Source organism: Epinephelus moara, chromosome 2, assembly GCF_006386435.1.
Source record: "Epinephelus moara isolate mb chromosome 2, YSFRI_EMoa_1.0, whole genome shotgun sequence".
Lineage (NCBI taxonomy): Eukaryota > Metazoa > Chordata > Actinopteri > Perciformes > Serranidae > Epinephelus > Epinephelus moara.
The window spans coordinates 33,255,496-33,274,864 of NC_065507.1; the positions used below are offsets into that span (position 1 = coordinate 33,255,496).

The window sequence follows — 19,369 nt, forward strand, 5'->3', positions numbered from 1 at the left end:
AACTATCTTTGACCACCAGCTGAATCTAATCTTCTGTTTTTTTTTCATCCTCTGACTCATTAGAACAAGTGCAGAGAGCTGAGAGATGAAACAACACTGTCCAAAGGGAAATTACATAATTTGGCAAAAGAGAGGATTTTTCCACTGAAACAAAACTAAGATTTCTATAACTTGTTGAAAGAGGAACTGAAACTTGAAAATCCTGTCTGTAGCCAGCGTATCTCAAAACCACTTCTTGTCCTTCTCCTTTACAGTAGCATTTCAAGGAGTGCTACTTCTCCATTTTCCTACTTATGAGAAATGCTACGTTTAAGTGTTTTCAGATTATGAGCAGCTTCCATTATGGAAAGCCCCCATCATCCCTCCTGTGGCATATCTCTCCTCTTAGTGTACGCTGTTTCCACTCCTATTCATCCAGGGATAGAGACAGCATGAGCTGGCATGGAAAATCCCACCTCAGTTTAAACTCAAACACACAGCAGCCGAGCATTACAGTTTGGACAGAGCGCTGCGATCCTAACTGAAGCCTTTCAGGAGAATTTAACGTCCACCCTCCTTCCCTCTCCCCCCCCAGACTCCGTCTCCACCTACTCTGTCCCTTCAATACCAGTAAGCCTTCTACCTCTAGAGTTTACATTTGAGAGCCCGTAGAGGTACAGCGACTTGTGTCTGGTATTCTTCATAAACACAGACTAAGTTAAAGGGGCACAGGAAGGAATATTATGACTAACAGTGCACTGTAACCTGATTCTCTGACTCCTTATACATACAATATGTTCTCGATAAGTCATGACTCACTTGGAGTCAAGCTGAAAAGCAGTCGACAGAATTGAACTTGCAGTAAATCACCTAAAGCAAGCTCAGATAAATCTGTTTGGGGGGTAAAATGCCTTGAAAGTGTCCATGATAATTAAGAGTATCTCTTTAGGCATTTTGTTGTCTTTCATTAAGCTGTCACATACTCATGAATGTGACTGTTACACCCAAGGGCCTCTGTAAGCGACTTTTTTAAGCCTATGGCAGCTTGAATTCGAGACAAGATAGAAAACAATGAAACAGAGTCATAAGAGATCATTAAAGCCACAGTCAAACATTAAAATACTTACAGCCATTAACCACTGCCTAAGCAAAACATTAAAGACTTAATATCAGATCTTGGCTTTAGACTTAAAGGAATACTTCACTTGCAAAATGACCATCTGTATATCGATTAATCACCATGTGTTACGCTGAATTACTGAAAAAAACTTTGTTTTCTCGCATGCCTCCACAGTAAATGGAGAATCCAGAAAAAGAAAACATTCTTGATGAATTGAAGTAAACAGGGACCACATTTAACAATAAAAATATACCAAAACCTCCACACACACACAACTCGTGCTGTATAATCCAAGTCTTACTTATCTAGTCGTGTGTTCAGTACTTCTCAAACACACTAAAACACAACAGATGTGTTTGTGAAATAAAATGACACATGGAATACACTGCACAATTTGTGTGAGTGTTTGTATATGGATGTTTTGATGTAGTTTTGCTGTTGTTAAGCGTGGACTCCATTTACTTCAATTCTTTTTCCTTTCGTTTTCCTTTTTTGGATTCTCTGTTCACCGTGTAGGCCTCAAAGAAAACCAAAGTTTTCTTCACAAATTCAACGTAACACACAGTGAGTAAGTGATATACAAATGGTCATTTTGTGGGTGAAGTTTCCCTTAAAGTTAAATGAGTACTACAATTTTGACCAAATAAAATCCTGAAACAATAAAAAAAATCAATACTAGAGCAAGTTTAATATTTGTTTATATTATCAGTATAAATTTAATCATTAGGCCTATAAGGAGACCTGTCTTAGATGTATAAAAAACACACTAACGTATAATTATATTCGCTGCTGAAGAGTTGCAATTTGTCTGCAAAGACTTGAGACTTGACTTGCTTGTTGCTAAATACCACTCTGTAAGGTTTGGTATTTTTAGCAGTGAAAAATAAAGTTAAATTCTAATGATACATCCTGGGTGTTTACATGCAAATGTGGAAGGCAAACATATTACTTCATAGTTCAGTAAAATAATCCTTGGTACACCAAAACACCCTTAAAAGTGGCTTAGTCGTGCCTGCTAACTGCAGTGTATCTGTCTCGTACTGGTTGAGGTACACAGCAGGAGTGGGAGGAGACTTGGACTCAATCAGTAGCCAGATAACACAGCCTTGACCTCAACTCACTTCAGAGTAGGTGACCCCTCACACGCACACACCCTGGGTGAAAACAAACATGTCGTCTATTGGAGGCCTCACCTCCTTCTTTGGTGCGTAGCTCCACCCAGTGCGACCAGTCAGATGGGCCCTGGCTGCTGTGACAGGCCACCCTGACAGCATAGAGGCTGTGGGGCTCCAGGTCCCCAATGAGGTGCGTGGTTGGTGGGATGTTCACATTCTGGTTGTGGATCATCTTATCTGGTCCTGCTTTGAAGGACTCTCCCGCATGTTTGGCCTGAAACATTCAGATGACAAGCTTAGATCTGTGACATGTTGAACACATTGACATTAAAAACATACTTCTAAGGAGTTCGGCAGCTTTTACCTGCATTGACGCTGCATTTCAGATTGTGAGGCCAAATTTGGATGGTAATCTACTTTATTGCATTATGGCACAAACAGGAAGAGGACTCTGTTCTTTTAGTGCCAACCAATTTAAAGGAGCAGTGTGTAGAATTTAGTGGCATCTAGTGGTGACGACTGCAGCTTGCCATCAGCTGAAACTTCTCCCCTATGCCAAGTGTGAACTCTGAGTTAGGATTTCTTCAGTGTTCATTGTTCAGGAGCCAAATTACCCACAATGACCCAGTGATTTAAAGCAAATCTGAATAAAGCAGATTGACGTATAAGACAGAGTTTCTCTGATGCTGTGCAGCACATTGCTGGGGATCTGCTCACTACAAAGGACGATGCGAAAAACCTGAAATCTAGAGCCAGTGTTTGGTTTGTCCATTCTGGGTTACTGTATTAAAACGGCAGTGCAAGATAGACATCTCTGTGGACAAGGACCCGCTCCCTATGTAGATATAAATGGGTCATTCTAAGGCAACAAAAACACGACAAGTCTTATTTTCAGGTGATTATTATACATCATTATACAACATACAACATACTCATTATATAATATTCCACCTCTTCCAGTATATCTCTGGAAATCCTACACACTGGGCCTTCAAAGCCAAAGTTTTTGACAATGGCATATAGTGGAAGAACTGAAGAATTGATGGGGGAAGGTGCTTTTAACATCTTCATAATCTTAAGTAAAGCCAAAGAAAAAAAAACTTATATTAAAACACATAGAGTTATAATTTTTGAGTTAGAAAGGAAGTGCATTCATATGAGAAGTGTGATCATAATTACCACTCTGAATGCCAGCTCCTTGAGGTAATTGTTATTTATGATCAGCATCTCAGTTATTGATAAAACAGTTATACACAAAACTGTTAAATCAATGTTGAAAATAGATGGCTAAAATTTCTTGTGAATGTTGGAGAGTGTTTCTTTTAAGTAAATATGTTGATTGGAATCGGTCTGCAGGGTTTAATCATTGTTGCAGTTTTTAAATGTTAGTTTACATTGCGGAGGAACTTCCTGTTTCTGCAATCAGAAATATTTTCTTCAGCTGTTTTTCTAGCATTGCTCCCTTAACGCACAGTCAGTGGTATGAGCTATCGTGGAATAAAAGACAGCAGGGTGGAGTCTGTGCATAATGACAGTGGGGGATGGTCATTACAGTAAGTGTTAACTGCCAAAAATGGTGTAAAATCTGTTTCATTGCTGTTTTGAACGTGACCCAGGCCCAGTAAGGTGCACTGAAAGCAGAACCTATCAACTAAAAATCACAGGCAGAAACCTGCTGCCTCTGCAAACTCTCTGTGGTAAACACATTTAAAGAGGAACACAAGGCAGGAAAAATCCTTTATTGCAGCAATAATAAAACCACATTAAAGGACCATTATTCTGGTGAGTTTGCTCATTATCATCATTAAGCGGCTCCTGCAGACTGCTGGCTGCACTTCACAGGGCAGGCTTTACAGTAAGAGCTGAAAACATACAAATAATGGACCAAGTCTGCAGCCACACAAAAAGATAAGGTGTGTGTATGGCAGGTTGACAATGACTTCAAAAACAATATTCAGAGGTCACATAAGAAGCTGGGTGGGAGATTACAACTCATGACGTGAGTTAGGGTGGTGTGATCTCAAGGAATACTATGTTGTATGAATGAGGACTGTATGCTTGTGTGTGTGTGTGTGTGTGTGAGAGAGAGAGTGCGAGTCATTCCTGACTCGGTGAATCACTGTCCAGCCCATAAACAAGTGCAATTAATCTAATTGTACAGCTCAGCTCTGAGTCATTTCGGCCTGCATTCCCCTTGTATGGCTCAGACCCACAATACCTGCTGTCACTGCCTTTTCTGTTGTCTTTAACTGCCTTTCTTTTTTTTAACGCCTTCTTTGTGGATCACAGTAACATCTTTCTGCTCTCTACTCTGTTGCTTTTTTCATGTTTCTCTACGCCACACAATGAACCGTTAAATTCAGATTTTTGCCCCATTCTGCCAAAGCCGGCCCCTCGCCTTGTTCCCCTGTGAGGGTGATGGGGTTGAGGGGAGGGAGGGAGGGCAAGAACAGCAAGAGGTATGAGGGGCAGCTTTATTAGAACCAGACGTTTAGGGGTGGTGCTGTACTGCTCCCTTCTCCAGGAGAAAATGTTCCTCCTCTCAGCTACGAGCTGTAATGGCCACAGAGCAGCATAGTGGCAGAGAGACACTGACACAGACAGAGAGAGAGGGAGTGGTGCTACATGCGATTAGTCCAGGAGGCCACTTTCCCAGAGTGAAACCTGATCCACTGGTACAGGAATAAAGCAGGGAGGGGCAGAGGATGAGTTAAGAAAAGAAAAGAAAAGAAAAGAAAAGCAAGCTCTCTTTTCTTTAAAATGCAGAAGGTAAGGTTCTGGTCTGCAGAGGCTCACAAATAGAGGGAGAGTGATGTATTTGTTTAACTTGCAGCTCAAACAGTCAGCAGTCACTAGTTTTCGCAGCTAGCTGTGGTATTCTCTTCTTAGATTTACCTGAACAGAGCAACGGATTATCGGGTAGACGCCTCCGAAACCAGGCTGCCATGATAAACGGAGGCTGGTCGGAGTGATCTCCACAGCTGTCAGATTCCGAGGCTGAGATGGGAGAACTAAAGACAGATACATAATAAACAAAGATATAACAAAGGATAATGCAATCAGCAATTTTACACAGGAATAAAGACTGGTGATAAAAATGTTTGTGCTTCCACGGTGTGACACCTACCGGTGATGGTACCAGATCCAGAGGTGGCCACGCCTTTGCGGTTATGGGCTTCACAAGAAAAAGTGCTGGTCCTGTTCAAACCTGGACGAAAAAATGAAACGACATGCACATGTGAAGCAGGAACATTGGGTTGCTTTTAAAACCAAAAACCCTTGCTCAGCGTGCTGAGTTCTGCATAATGTTGATGTGTGAAAAGGTGTGAAAGTTCAAACTGAAGTGAGAATAATGTGTGGGTAATAGTTTCCATAAGGTAACGTGATCTCTGTGTCAACAGTGTTTTGATTAGTTTCGGGGTTAGTGTGTGCTGGTTGATGTTGAAGTAAAGTTTTCAGAGATTAGCCTGATCTCGCAATAAACACATCAAACTAATCATGGTCTTTTAAAGGTAAAAATTCGCCTTGTGACATTTCAGCAACCCCTCTATCCAACTCCTTCTCATCTTGTTAAGATTGGTATCAGTGTGTCTGACTTATCACACTCAATTTTAAAGCTTTAAAGCTGTAATCCAAACCTGCATTATGAAAAAGAAATGATATTTATATCTGACTTTTGACATACATCTTTTCACTGTTTTTAATTTTTTTTAAATCCAGCTTGATGCTTTTCTTGATACTTGAAACAGGTTGAGAGTCATGAAGCAAACACAGCAACATATTAGAGCGGTACCGAGAGTATTAGTCATCACCGGAGGAACCTGTGGCAAAGGGAAAGTAGTAACAGTGCCCACAAAAGAAGAATGAAATCACAAAAGCTATGTAGACCTAGCATAATGATTTTGCTTGACATGTTGTGACTGATAAGAGCCAATCAGAAAGCAAACGTGGGAGTCTGCCTCATTATTTTCAAAAGCCTCCACTTTTGCTAATCCAGACTTAAATGCAACCCTGAAGTTTTCAAACTAAAATGTGGTCAGAAGAGTTTTTAAAAGTCTCTGTTTTGTAGGTTACAAAATGAAGCAACAGTTATAAGTTTTAAAACAAAAACATAGTGCAATGACTGCACGGTTGTAGTTCCTAATGCCTGCAGCTTGACATTTTTTGCTGTTTAGTTCTGAGAACAAAGAGAGCAGCCGTGTTGAGGTCCAGGTGTAAAAGGCTGAGCTGCTGCCTTCAAGAGGCTGGGGCTCCACTGAAGGGGGCAAAACACTGACACACACACACTGACATGCAACAGAGAATGACTCCTCTCACAAAGTGACTCACAGCATGCTCACACACTCGACTCATTCCACAACACAACACAGTCTTACACTCACACACGCATACTGAAACATGTGACATTCAAGTTTTACCACTGTTATCTAACACCCTGACATTGTCAATCAGCCACAAACTCGCACAGAATCACGCAGTGTGTCGCTCTGCGCTGACGGCACCATGCCTCCATTGTGTTGTGGGCCGGAAAAAGAACAGGGGGTACAATCCTCGTTGGGAGAAGCGAGGGATTGTGAGAGAGGAAAAGGAGGGAGGGAGGGAAGGGTGAGGGATGAGCACTGGCTGTGTGGGAGAATGAACTGCTCATCAGGCCATCTCGAAATTGCACCACTCGCCCTTCTGTCTCTTTCCTTCCCCATTATCAAACCGCAACACAACATCCCCTGACCAGCTGAACATGTCATAATCGGTCACCAGGAAGAACTCCTGAGCTCACAAGCATCACAGTGTTGACCAACAGAGTTACTTTCAGCTGGGAATGACGAAGTATAGTCCTGGTGCTTCCTTTCCTTGGCTGACATGTGCAGTGCAGTCAGGAAGTATTAGGACTTAGACATCATGTGCTTTTCATAATTTTGTTTATGAACTTTAACATTCTGGATTTAAGGCTTCAACTAATACTATTTTTTATAATGGATTACTCTCATGATTTTAACAAACATTAAGACTGTAAAATGATACAAAATGGAAATTTAACGAAATTTATGGAACTTTTTGTCCATCTACCACTGTGGCTCCCGAAAAAGTCCAGTCTGCTCCGATTGGTCAGCGTTTCCGGTCTTTACATTTACCATGAAAAATAACCAATAAAAGCTTCTGTTTCAATTTTTTGTTTTGTTTTGTTTTTCCAAAATGATTTGACAAAGGACAGTGTAGAAGCAGGGGAAAGAGTGGTAGGACATGCAACAAAGGTCCCACGGCCAGAATCGAACCCCGGACGTTGTAGCTACATGGCATACACAGTAACCACTCAGCTCCCAATAAAAGCCTCTAAACATAACACAATCTGTTTCAGCAGGAATATGATCTGAAATCGAGGCAACCAAGATTACATGTTTCCCTGACGTTAGCATGCAGCTACATGTAGCATTGTAGGCTACGTAGTTTGGAGTAGACGAACATATAAAGAAATCCTGCACATTGTGACATCATACTGTTGGTGCAGTAGAAATAACACTGGAAACAGAGTATTCAGAACAGTCTGAAGCCTGAGGTTTTTGTTCACAAGGATTAAATCTACATACATTTACCTCATGATCTGAAATTCTGGCTGACATTGTTACACTATAAGACACAAAATAAAGAAAAGCATAATAGGCCCCCTTTAAACATTTTAGCATGCTTTGACTTGAAACAATAAATTTAGGTTAAAAGGCTGACTTTCATCTTCTGAGAATTTGAGGGTTTACTCATACATATATATATATATATATATATATATATATATATATATATATATATATATATATATATATATGTAGTTGGTGAACAGTACTGGACTTGTAGCTCTTTTCATACATAGTTTTAAGTCAGTACAGTGGGGCAGTGATTCCAAACACACAACCAAAATAACTTATTTAAGCCCAAAACAACTGAATGTTCCTGACTGGCTGAGTCAGTCTCCTGACCTAAATGCAGTCAATACAGTATGTCTTTCAGTTCTCTAAGTGAGTCACCGGGAAGGATACCAAGTTTCTGCTGATGTCTGTTGGTCGTTCAGACAGTTATTGGATACACAGGACTTTAAATCAAATATTATACTCTACATAAGGACTTCATTTAAGTTGTGTTAGTTTGCTTTGGTTGCTTTTTGCCCTAGAAGCTTTGGTTCCTAGAGTATCCATCAGATGTGGATGGAAACTTGAAGATGTGCTGCCCTTGTTTTCTTAACGGTTGGAACATACTTCATTCCATTTCTCTTTATGGGCCTATTGTAAGATTATTTGTGTTTGGACCTGTGGTCTGCCAGAGCAGCTGCCCATTCCAGAGATGTGAGTGTAGGTTACCGGCAAACGGGCCCTGGTCAGCACCAGCCAGCCTGCTACGATGAGTCAAACCAGATTCTTAAACCGCCCGCTGCCGCCCGCTTCTCCCTCCCTCCGTCCGTCTGACTCAGCCCGCTCTTCCTGTCCTCCTACTACTGGACTTAACACAGGCCAGCTATCTGGCAGGCAGCTGTGGTTTGCATTCAAGCAGCAACAGAACCATCTTCCTTTCTCTCCTTTCTTTTATCTCCCTCCGTCCTCTGCCCATCTATTTGTCTTCCCCCAATCGTCCCTCTTGCGCCTGCTGCTCTGCTTTTACCCATCAACTGCACCGCCACAAGGCACGACCTCAATGGATCCACTGGCACTGTGCCAGCCAGCCTGCTCTCCCTGGGGAGGGTGGTTATTTGGTGGTTTTGTTAAAGCCATGGAGGGGGGATTTGGAAGCCTTTGAAAGTACAGATGATAGCTGCTGTGTAGCTTTCGAAGCAGTACATTATAATCAGTCTAAATAGATTAAATTAAAACCAGTAGTTTTGAAAAAGGTCTTGTTTTTGGTAATTTAAAAACTCTGCTACTTGGGGCCGCAGGCTGCTGACAGTGACTTCTTACTTGACTTTTGTAGTGCTGAAATGAGCAGTCGATGAATCAAAAATTAAGATTACTGATTGATTGTTTAACGCTTTATCAATTCAAAAACATTTTGTGGTTCCAGTTCTTCAATAGTGATGATTTGCTGTTTGTATTTTTTTGACTAGACAATCAACAATTGTAGTCCCAGACTGTTTTATCGATTGCTGAACATTGAGCTGTGTCAGTGCCCTTGAGGATGATTGAGGCTGCATGTTTTAATGAGTCTGACTAAGCTGTGTACATGTGGCCTTGTCTAACAGAGAGTGAAAGATGATACCTGTGAGGTTAAGCGTGGAGGGTGACAGGGCCACCGGGTCTGTCAGGGAGTTGAGAGGAGCACCGTCCTGTAGCCAGATGACCCTGACTGGCTCTGGAGGTCCGTGGGCCACACAGCTCAGACTCAGGGATACATTGGCCACTACAGACATGTGCTGGGGCTCCACAGAGAAATGAGGAAGGCCTGAGAAAAGAATGAGCTGAATCAGGGCCTTCACTCTTTTAACAATCCAAATAAAACTGCAGCACACAGAGAAAAAAAGCTTATTGTTGTGAGATGAACTCACCCTCCAGCTGAATGCTCCCCTCATCAGACATAGTCTGGTGGCTTTCTGACAGAACGGCACATCGGTAGGAGCCCATGTCAGGAAGCTGGACCTTCTCAATACTGTTGTGTGCATAAAGGATATGATTTGACAGGCTTCATTAAACTGGGTGATAGAGGCAGAAATATGCACAGATCCTAATTAGTTTTCTTGCAGTTTTTTCCATCCAATCACACTGGGATTCAATACATTAAGATACAGAGGCTGGTGGGATTTTGTTTGGGTTATATAATTTCTTTAAGACTTAATTTGTGTTCCACTGTGGCTGGAAGTAGCGTAGTGAGGTAATCCAGCAACAGTACTGGTTAAGCTAGATGGGAGGATAAGGTGGAGGAACAGGAAACAAACACAACAAACACACAGCACACACACATGACTGACATTTTTTGGCCAGGTGTGGCTCCCTCACAATAGATGAACCTTTATCTTCACATCTGCCATGACAAAAGCAGCCAGCATGTGAAGCAGAGAAAACTGATGCCTACCTGAGCGTGCTCATGATCGTCCAACTGTTGCTGCCAGTGTGGACTTGGAACTGGTTGGTGTCTGCGTACTGAAGTGGCACACCGTCTCTCAGCCAGAGCACATCAGGGGGGTCCTCTTCCTCACCCCCTGTGCCTTTCAGGGTGCAGTGCAATGTAACAGGTTTGCCCAGTGAAGAGATGATGGTAGTGGGACTACGTTCAAACTCCAAATCTTTGATTAAGAGAGAGAAGAAGCAGGATTAGGGGGTTGTTTTTCTATCATAACAACAAACTGTGCATACAGTAACAGTACACATTTACAACATGGTAAAATTATCATATATCACATCTTCTGCCTTATATTAAGTGGTTTAAAGTAATACTTCACTGGTAAAATCACCATTTGTATATCAATAACTCACCCTCCTGACTTTGGATTTGTGAAGAAAAGTTTTTCTTGCATGCTTCTAGGGTGAATGTAGAATCCAAAAAAGGAGAACATTCATGATGAATTGAAGTAAACTGGAACCAAAACTATATCAAAACATCCGTTTACAAACTCCCACACAACTCATGCAGTATAATCCAAGTCTTATTTATCCAGTCATATGCTCAGTACTTCCAAAACACATGCATTTTCACTAAAATGTTACAGTATAAAAACCACGTACGCCTACCAGTAGTGTGCCCTGAGTTTAAACACACATGCATGGCCAAGGCATGCTACTCTGTTTTGACCCTCATGGTCAGTACACACATGAGACTGTGTGTGCTGATGTTTTTAAATAGTAACGGATTAGTGAAAATGCATGTGTTTATCCTGAGCATATGACTGGATAAATGAGACTTGAATTATACTGCAGGAGTTTGTAAATGGAGGTTTTGATTTTGCTGTTATCAAACACAGCCCCCATTTAGCTCAATTCAGGAATAATATTCGCCTTTTCTGGATTGTTGTTGACTTTGAATTACTCAACTGATCCTCTCACCTCTAAAAACTTAATTTGGCTGTGTGCTCATTCTGATAAATTTTCCTTTATCCTGGACAGGTTTGACTTTGCCATCACTTAAATGATAACGACAGGTGAGCCAGGAGTTTATCCACCACCACACTGACTCCAGTTATCTCGTGTCCCTCACTAACAGAGGAGCCGACCTGAGGATGACAGAGCTGATACTGGGACAAAGGCTCCTTGTTGGTGCACGGCTGCTCCTGCTGCTCTGACAGTGTCAGAGAACAGAGAGCTCAACACAAACACTTAACATATTCAGGGCTTCTCTCAGACAGCAGAGACGGGCCTGCAGGTTGTCTGCCACTATGTCTGTGAATCTGTTCAACATCCTAAAAATGACGCAGAGAGGATCATCCTAAATATGACAAGTATGAACTGGTCCTGCTTATCCTTACTTTAAAGACATTCAACAGAAATGGTTCCTGCTAATGTCGAGGGCAAGGCATGCATGCGGTGTCAGAGATAAGAGAATGGCCTTGCATTGAAACATAAATTTGGCGAAGACACATACATATGACGGGCAAGGATCTCTCCTGCAGGAATTTTTCTTCTACAGCATCAAATAAAAATGCTAAGCATCCATAGAGTGAGCAGAGGCCTATCCACTCCTTATCTTTATAAAATAGAGAAAAGATAAAATAATATGTGCGAACTTGGCATGTGTTCTTGAATTTCAGGACAAGAATAAATCACACTTGTTTCACTGAGTGATGCCTATAAAGATTTTCTCAAGCTTGTCAACCCGCCCTCCTAGTCTGCTTCATGGCCAACCTTCAACCTCTGACCCTTTACTGTGACCCCAGAGGACTCCACTGCAACCCATCTCACGCTAATACACACATAAACACACATAATTCAGCCTCTGACAACAGACATGAAATGTAAATAGCACACTTTGGCAGCACTTGTGTTACTCATATGTGGAGCATGGCCTTGATTCTGTAGTTGTGCATGTAGAGTTTGTTCTGGGAGTGTGCAATAAATGAAGAGGCCCGCTGAGTCTCTGCCTCACTGCCTCTGTGCTCTTTGGCGTTAAAAGTCATTCCTCCCTTTATTTTTAAGCTTGGCTGAGCTCTTTCAAGAATCTGCGTGGCCCTGACTTTTTTTTCTCGGTGCCATATTGAACAAAAACAGCCCTATACGTTCTTTATCTGTCTCTGTGTGCTGCATTCATTTAATAATAAGCTTGTAAACCTTTTATGAGAATGCAGAGGTGGACAGAGAGAGCAGGCCGTAGTTCACCGTGTGTAAGTGTGTGTGTATGCCCTGTCTCCAGTGATTCATTTGTGCTTAACTACTCCATCTCCTCCCTTTTGTCCCCCAAATTCCCTCGAGGTCCCACACTTTTTTTCATGATCTCCCTCTTTCCAGCCCGTCTCTACTCCTACTCTCAGTCCATAGTAGAAAATGCTCAGATGTTAAATGTCAGTGAACATGCACATACCAAAAATACCCGACACAGTTCGAGCATTTATCCTCCTCTCACTCCCTCCTTTATCTTTCTGGCTTTTTAACGCTACGTATAATTCAGCCCCTCCATTCACTGCCGCGCCTTTGCCCTTTTCTCATTCAGCCTCCTTTTCATGCCATTCTTTGGATTCATTGCTACACATTTTGCCACCTCCCCTCCCAACTCTTTCCCCTCCACTCTTGCCCCCGTACCCCATCCATCATTTCAATGCTTGCGTCTGAGTCAGACCGGCTCTGACTCACAAACCAACCCCTCCTCATTCCCCTCACTCCTGGGCCACAGCCATCTCTACATCCAAATAGGAACTGAGACATCGGGAAAAACTCTTTGAAACCATCAGTCTGAGCTTGTAAATCACAACAGAATCTAGTATTCTTTGTCCCTCCCGGTAATACATCTGCTGAGGGCAGAGGCACAACTCCCAGAGAGACAGCGTGACCATAATGGTCAAAACACATGAGCTGACAGGTGGAGGCCCCTGTAGGGACTACATGTTTTCACCAACGGGTTGTCGTAGCTGATGGATTCCAAAATGTTAAAAGTGATCTTGATTATTAGAACAGATAAAGACTTGTGGATGATGGTTGGCAGAGTTTCCACACTTGTAAAATGACCTGACATGTAGACAGAAGGATTTAAAGGGATAGCTCAGAGGGTTGTATGAGGTACTTATCCATATTCAGTGTATTACATACAGTAGATGTCTGGTGGCATGCCCCAGTTTGGAGAAGCAGAAATGAGTACCAACACAGAGGCTAAGCAATGCACTGCTGCGGATGGGGGCAGCAGCAAAACGCATTTTAGCCACATAAAAAAGTCAGTATCAGTTGAAGTGTGCGCTATATTAGAATTTTTTTTACTGCTTTACCTTAACGTAAGGCAGCGGTTTCTGACAGGGAAATGAAGGTGTTATATTGCTCTCTTCAAAGCCAGACTTCATTGAGAAAAACAGTGATTCAACATCGTTAAACACAGGAGCTGCTAGTCTACCGCTGCCTCGATCAATTAGTTTGTTTGTGTGACTTTGGCATTTTGAAGTGTAAGTTCAGAGTCACTTAAGTTACACAGTAAACAAATTAACTGACTGAGGCAGCGGTAGACCAGCAGCTACCATGTTTGGCAAGCCAAATCTACTGTTTTTGTCATGGAGTCTGGTGGCTTTGACTAGAGCAGGGATGGGGAACTGAAGTTGTTACAGGCTGCCTGACAAAAAGGTAAAGCAGTGAAAATATTCTTGATATAGCATACACTTAAACTCCTCTAGATTTTTTGGGAGGGACTTTTTTAGGTGGCTAAAATACATTTCGTTGCTAACCCCTCCACAGCAGTACATTGCTTAGCTTCCATTTTGGTATTCCGTCTGCTTCTCCAAACTGGGGGCGTGCCGACAGACATAGGAACACTGACTATGGATTACTACCCCATACAACCACACTTCAAAAAATCTGAACTAGTCTAGTTTCTATAAAGCAAAAATGCAATACTTCTCTCTCTGTTGCTCTGCTACATGCTTGTTCAGTGTTATGATTCTCTCTCTTCCCAGCTGGATTTATTTTAAGCTCTTGCCCTCTCCATGCCTGGAATACATCTCTCAAAATTCCACAGTTTTCCGGAAATGCCACAAGTGGTGGGAATCTTGGTCTGGATACCTGGTTTGTTCCCAGCAAGAGTAAAAAAACATGCAGAAGTATTCATGCTGCACCTGATCTCAAAAACGTGATCCCTGTGGACTCCAACTGTCAGACAAGGAAAACACTTTTTACCTGCTGTCACTGAATCAACATCAGCAGGTAACAAGTCACTCTAAGCCTGAACTGAGCCAGTAAAACGAATCGTTTACTCATTTTCTTTGATCGACTTGTTCTTAAAGGCCTTGTGAGTGTACTGAATTCCTTCATGTTGGCCAGATGTTGATCTTGCAGCTGTGGTTGCACTCGCCACCCCAAAGCAAATTTATTTAATGAGTTAGGAGCAGAAGGCTGACTGGGCTAATTGCTCATTACGATGTTTTCGCTCGCACCCAAGTTGACAAATAACAGACAGATTGGATAAAAGGCTGCAGCTCGATGCCAATTTACGCTTACCTGTGAGTGATCCGGCGGATACTGGCCTCCAAGCAGAAAAAATGACGGTGAGGATCAAAAACAACCATTTAGACCCGCTCATGGTTTTTGTTGGGAGGAGATCACCTCTGAAAATGTGCTTCATGAGAAGAGAAGTCATCTTGGAAACATCACCGGACTCCATCAGCGCATCTCAGCAGCGCAAAGATCCAAAGTTGTGCGCTGGAAAAAGTTTTGTTGTGACTCCGGCAGATGCTGAAAATGTGATTATCCACTGATGAGAGCAAAGCGAAAAGAATCCCGTCGTTTCAGTTCCCGTTTTAAGGAGACAGAGGGTAAAAAAAACCTCTGCGGTGCTCTTGCTTTTCTCCTGACGCTGTTTTGATTGATCCCAATACAGTTCACTAGACTTTGAGTTACCCAAAAAGCGCACAACAAAATGCGCTCCGAACTTTTCGGCCGCTGATTAACTCGTCCAAAGCCGAGTCTATTTCTGGCAACCGAGGGAGTATTTTTAAACCAGTGTTTCCTGCAGTCTGTCGTCCAAAGCCTCTCCTGCCCACCGGTTCCCTCAGACTCCCTCAGACATTCCCCTGGCTCTTTCTTTTCCCTCTCCCCCTTCAAACAGGATTCAAATTCCTCGACTCAACTTCTTTCCACCCTCCTCCTCCTCCTCCTCCTGAGTCTCCCTCCTTTTCTCAGAGGATGTGAGAAACCCTGCGGCATGCTGATTGTCTCAACACAATCCCCCATTCGCTTTTTAATTACACACGGATCCCCAGAAGTTGTAAATAGCCGCAGTAAATCAGCCGTTTCCCGCTGGAAACAAAGTCTATGTGTCAGTCTGTGGCAAAGACAGACCTGCGCACTGCCCATGTGTGGATCAACAACATAATAGATAACATTTAGTCCGGGCAGAGTATAAATGAGTCTGTTTACTTATGAATAAATGAGACACAGTGAGTTAAAAACCTGTCATCGAGAGAAGTAACTTAATTTACCTTTCTGCCCCTCTTGTTATAACAAATTAATTATCACATCAGATACACTGATTTCAATAATTCCCGGCCTATCTTTTTTTTTTTTTTATAAAAAGGGGATAGCATATCTATTAATTGTGCCCTGGATTATTCTGCTTCTATATAATTGCTTTACATATTTAACACCATAAGGGCCATAAACAGACTGCCATGATAACAATTTAGTTCCTTGGCCTGTATTGCTCTGGTTTAATAACTTCCAACCTCTTGGTGTGTTCCACTATTGGCCCATTAACTAAACATGACAAGTCACTTCACAACTGTTTAAAATGGTGCAACCTTTATTTAAACTGGAATATTAAAGGGATGGTTCGGATATTTTGAAGTGGGGTTGTATGAGGTACTAATCCACTTGTCAGTGTATTAGATCAGATTAGAGTAGATGTCTGTTGGCACACACCCAGTTTGGAGAAGCAGGCAAGAGTCAGACATGGAAGCAATGTACTGCTATGGACAGGGGCAGCAACAAAATTAATTTTAACCACCTGAAAAAAGTCTTACCAAAATATGATTTCATATTTAGAATATTTTTACTGCTTTACAGTACCGCCAGACAGCAAAGTAATGGAAAACTGAAGCCGTCTTCACAGCCAGACTCCATTAAGAAAAGCAGTGATTTAACATTGCTGGACACAGGAGCTGCTGGTGTACTGCTGCCCCAATCAGTTACTCTGTTTGTGTTATTGTGTGACTTTGGCATTTAAAGACGTTAGTTCGGATTCACCAGAGTCACACAATAACACAAACTCACTAACTGATAGAGGCAGCAGTAGCCAAGCAGCTTCTGTGTTCTGAGAGCCAAAATGACTGTTTTTGTCAATGGAGTCTGGTGGCTTTGAAGGAAGCATGGATGGGGAACTGAAGACATTAATGGCTTTCTTGTCAGAATGGGCTTTCTGACAAAAAGGTGAAGCAGTGGAAATACTCCAAACATACCGTACACTTAAACTGTTTTTTGGGGCAGAACATTTTTTAGGTGGCAAAAATATGTTTTGTTGCTGACCCAGTCCAAAGCAGAACACTGTTGAGCAGTACTCCTGCCACTTCTCCAAACGTAGAGGGCCGACAGAAATCTTCTGTATGTAATATACCCCATGCAACCCCACTTCAAAAAATGTGAACTATCCCTTTAATGTCTTTTTTACAATGACCGCCAGACAAGAGGATAAAGGTCTGTTGATGGAGGCTTGGGACAGTTAAGTAGTAGTAATAATAATCAGACTTTTCTGTATTGCTACCCCACATAACCAGCATTATGTCATCAGAATGTCTGGGAATTTGTTTGAACATACCTCTTCAGCCAAAACAGACCGAAGCATCATCAGCTGTAGTCTAAATAAATGCTGCTGTCCTTGATCCCCATCAGAAGGAGGGAAATGCAGCGTTGCGGTGTTGTTGCAGACTGTGATGTCTGAGGTGATTGTATATGTTTGGACAGAGATGGTGCTGGCACTTGCTGCCTGAGAGAAGGCGCTACAGGGTTCACATACCATTCATGAATAATTGATTTGCTGCGTCAATTCCTGTGTTTTTTTCCCTTTCCCATGAAAATGATGGGAGGTGCTGGGACTCAGGTTGAAGACCTGGATCCCACTGGCCCTTTAAGAGTGGCTCTGTGGACAGTGTTGTGTTCCCAGGGTCTTTAATGGAGACAGAGAGGGACTGAGAAAGACCCCATTGTATATGCTCTCTTTTCAATAGAGCTTGAGCAATGGTGCTCTCACTGCTCCCAGATAGAAGCACAGAGAGAGAGGCAGGGAGGGAGGGAAGAGGGTCACCGAGGGGGTCCTGTACAAGAAAGAGGGGTGTTCTACTCAAAAACACAAAGTTTTGAGGCTGGAAGGAGTGGATGTTTGGGTTTTGAGGGGGATGGGCACCAGCTCTGCAGAACTCAGTGTTTAAGTTTAGGCCACACCAAAATCCGGCAAACCTGATTCACCACCAACACCAAGACTTAATCAGGGACTTTTAGATTAAGCTAAAGTGGATTAACAAAGTTGAAAGCACATGCTTACAGTTATAAAAACCAGCAAAACAAGTCATATGGACACCAGTTATTATGTCCTCTCACAAAGGCAGACTGCAGTGCCAATATCCTTGTTAGTCTCCACTGCCTGCTGAACAAAACAACCTGTTGGTTTTGAAGGAGAGCCCCTATTGGCTGCAAGACATGGGAAACACCTTCCTGCTGCTATCCCAGCTCCAGGGCCACAGGGGATGCTAACAATGAGCTTACCTCTTCTTCTTCTTCTTCTTCTTCTTCTTCTTCTTCTTACTGCACCCAGACACACTGCTACCCCCAACCTGTTGATACATCAAAAGCACTATAAATGTCACGTGATTGCCTGAAGTTTACAGGGACTCTTCTGCCCCCTGCTGCTGTTATATGCAAAGCCCTCATACTGCAAGTGAGACCAAATACTGCTTGACAGAAATGAGAGCAGTAACTCACAGATATATAGTAAATAAATACAAGGTGTGATGTTCAGTTATGTTAAATTAGAACTAACTTGTGTAATTACTTCCAAAAATGTTTGTAGGCTGTGCTTTTGGCAAATAGTTACACTATTTTCCCATGTTTTTGTGTTTAAGAGACTAATGGGAACAACAATTTTTGAATTGTTCAAGTACTGAGTGAGACTGCTGTGGTAAAACGGGCTGCAGTGTAACCACTTGGGATATTTGTGTTCTGTCAATTTACATCCACAATTAGTGCTTGTTTTTGCCACGGACAGGTTTAAATTATTATTTTAAGTGTCTGACAACATTACGGAAAGGATTCCTAAAGAGACAGACCTTTTTGTTAGAGAGTAAGATCCTTGATGTTTAACCAGAAACAGCCTCAAAAATAGTATCATCAAACCCACCAGACCCCATTTAAATAAACAATAATTTTATCATTGTAAAACACACTTCAGTCGAAGTTGACAGAAACAAAATAAAATTAAAAAGAAAAGCCATTTTGGTTCCTCTTTCCACTATTCCAACAATCACTAATTACAGTTTGGTTGAAATAAACCCTCAATTCACCCAGTTAGATGTGGAAATAAGCTAACTCTATACATGCTAAAATTACTTGTTATTTAAATGAAGTCTGGTGGGGTTGGCAATAGTGATTTCAGGGGTTTTACTGGTTCAACAAAAAATAATTTTACTCTTTAACAAAAATGTCTATCTCTGTGGGGATCCTATCCATAATGCTGTCAGACACTTATACTTATAATCTGAGCCTGTCAGTGGCAACAACAAACTTTTTTTTTTTTTTTGTTTGATGGTGCACAAATGTCTTGAGTGGTTACTTTGCAACCTGCAGCAGTGAACACACCACCAGCAACACACAGCAGAGCAGATGCCTGATGAGCTCAGCCTTTCTGAAGTCTGACACTTTTAGATTTTGAGCATCTGCTTTTCTTTATGCATGTATAGAGTTCATTAAAATCCACTTGATAGCACAGATGTGTCAGATGGAAAATAACAGTCACTGTGAGGATGAGAACCTGCTTTCCCATCAACACTTGGCTTTTCATAACGAGCTCTGTTTAT

The 19,369-nt window shown here is 42.0% G+C and overlaps 1 protein-coding gene across 1 annotated transcript in view; it reads right to left on the reverse strand.

Moving 5' to 3' along the window:
* Positions 1 to 15,416, reverse strand: part of LOC126402763 (tyrosine-protein kinase receptor UFO) — a 36,012-nt gene extending 20,596 nt beyond the window's left edge. Inside the window, exons 1-7 of the mRNA XM_050065008.1 lie at positions 14,808 to 15,416; positions 10,261 to 10,471; positions 9,737 to 9,837; positions 9,451 to 9,633; positions 5,342 to 5,422; positions 5,110 to 5,225; positions 2,293 to 2,488 (exon numbers count right to left, since the gene is read on the reverse strand). Of these exons, the coding sequence (XP_049920965.1) occupies positions 2,293 to 2,488; positions 5,110 to 5,225; positions 5,342 to 5,422; positions 9,451 to 9,633; positions 9,737 to 9,837; positions 10,261 to 10,471; positions 14,808 to 14,970 (1,051 nt within the window). The 5' untranslated portion in view covers positions 14,971 to 15,416. The remainder of the gene's footprint in view (positions 1 to 2,292; positions 2,489 to 5,109; positions 5,226 to 5,341; positions 5,423 to 9,450; positions 9,634 to 9,736; positions 9,838 to 10,260; positions 10,472 to 14,807) is intronic.
* Between the last annotated feature and the right edge of the window lie 3,953 nt (positions 15,417 to 19,369).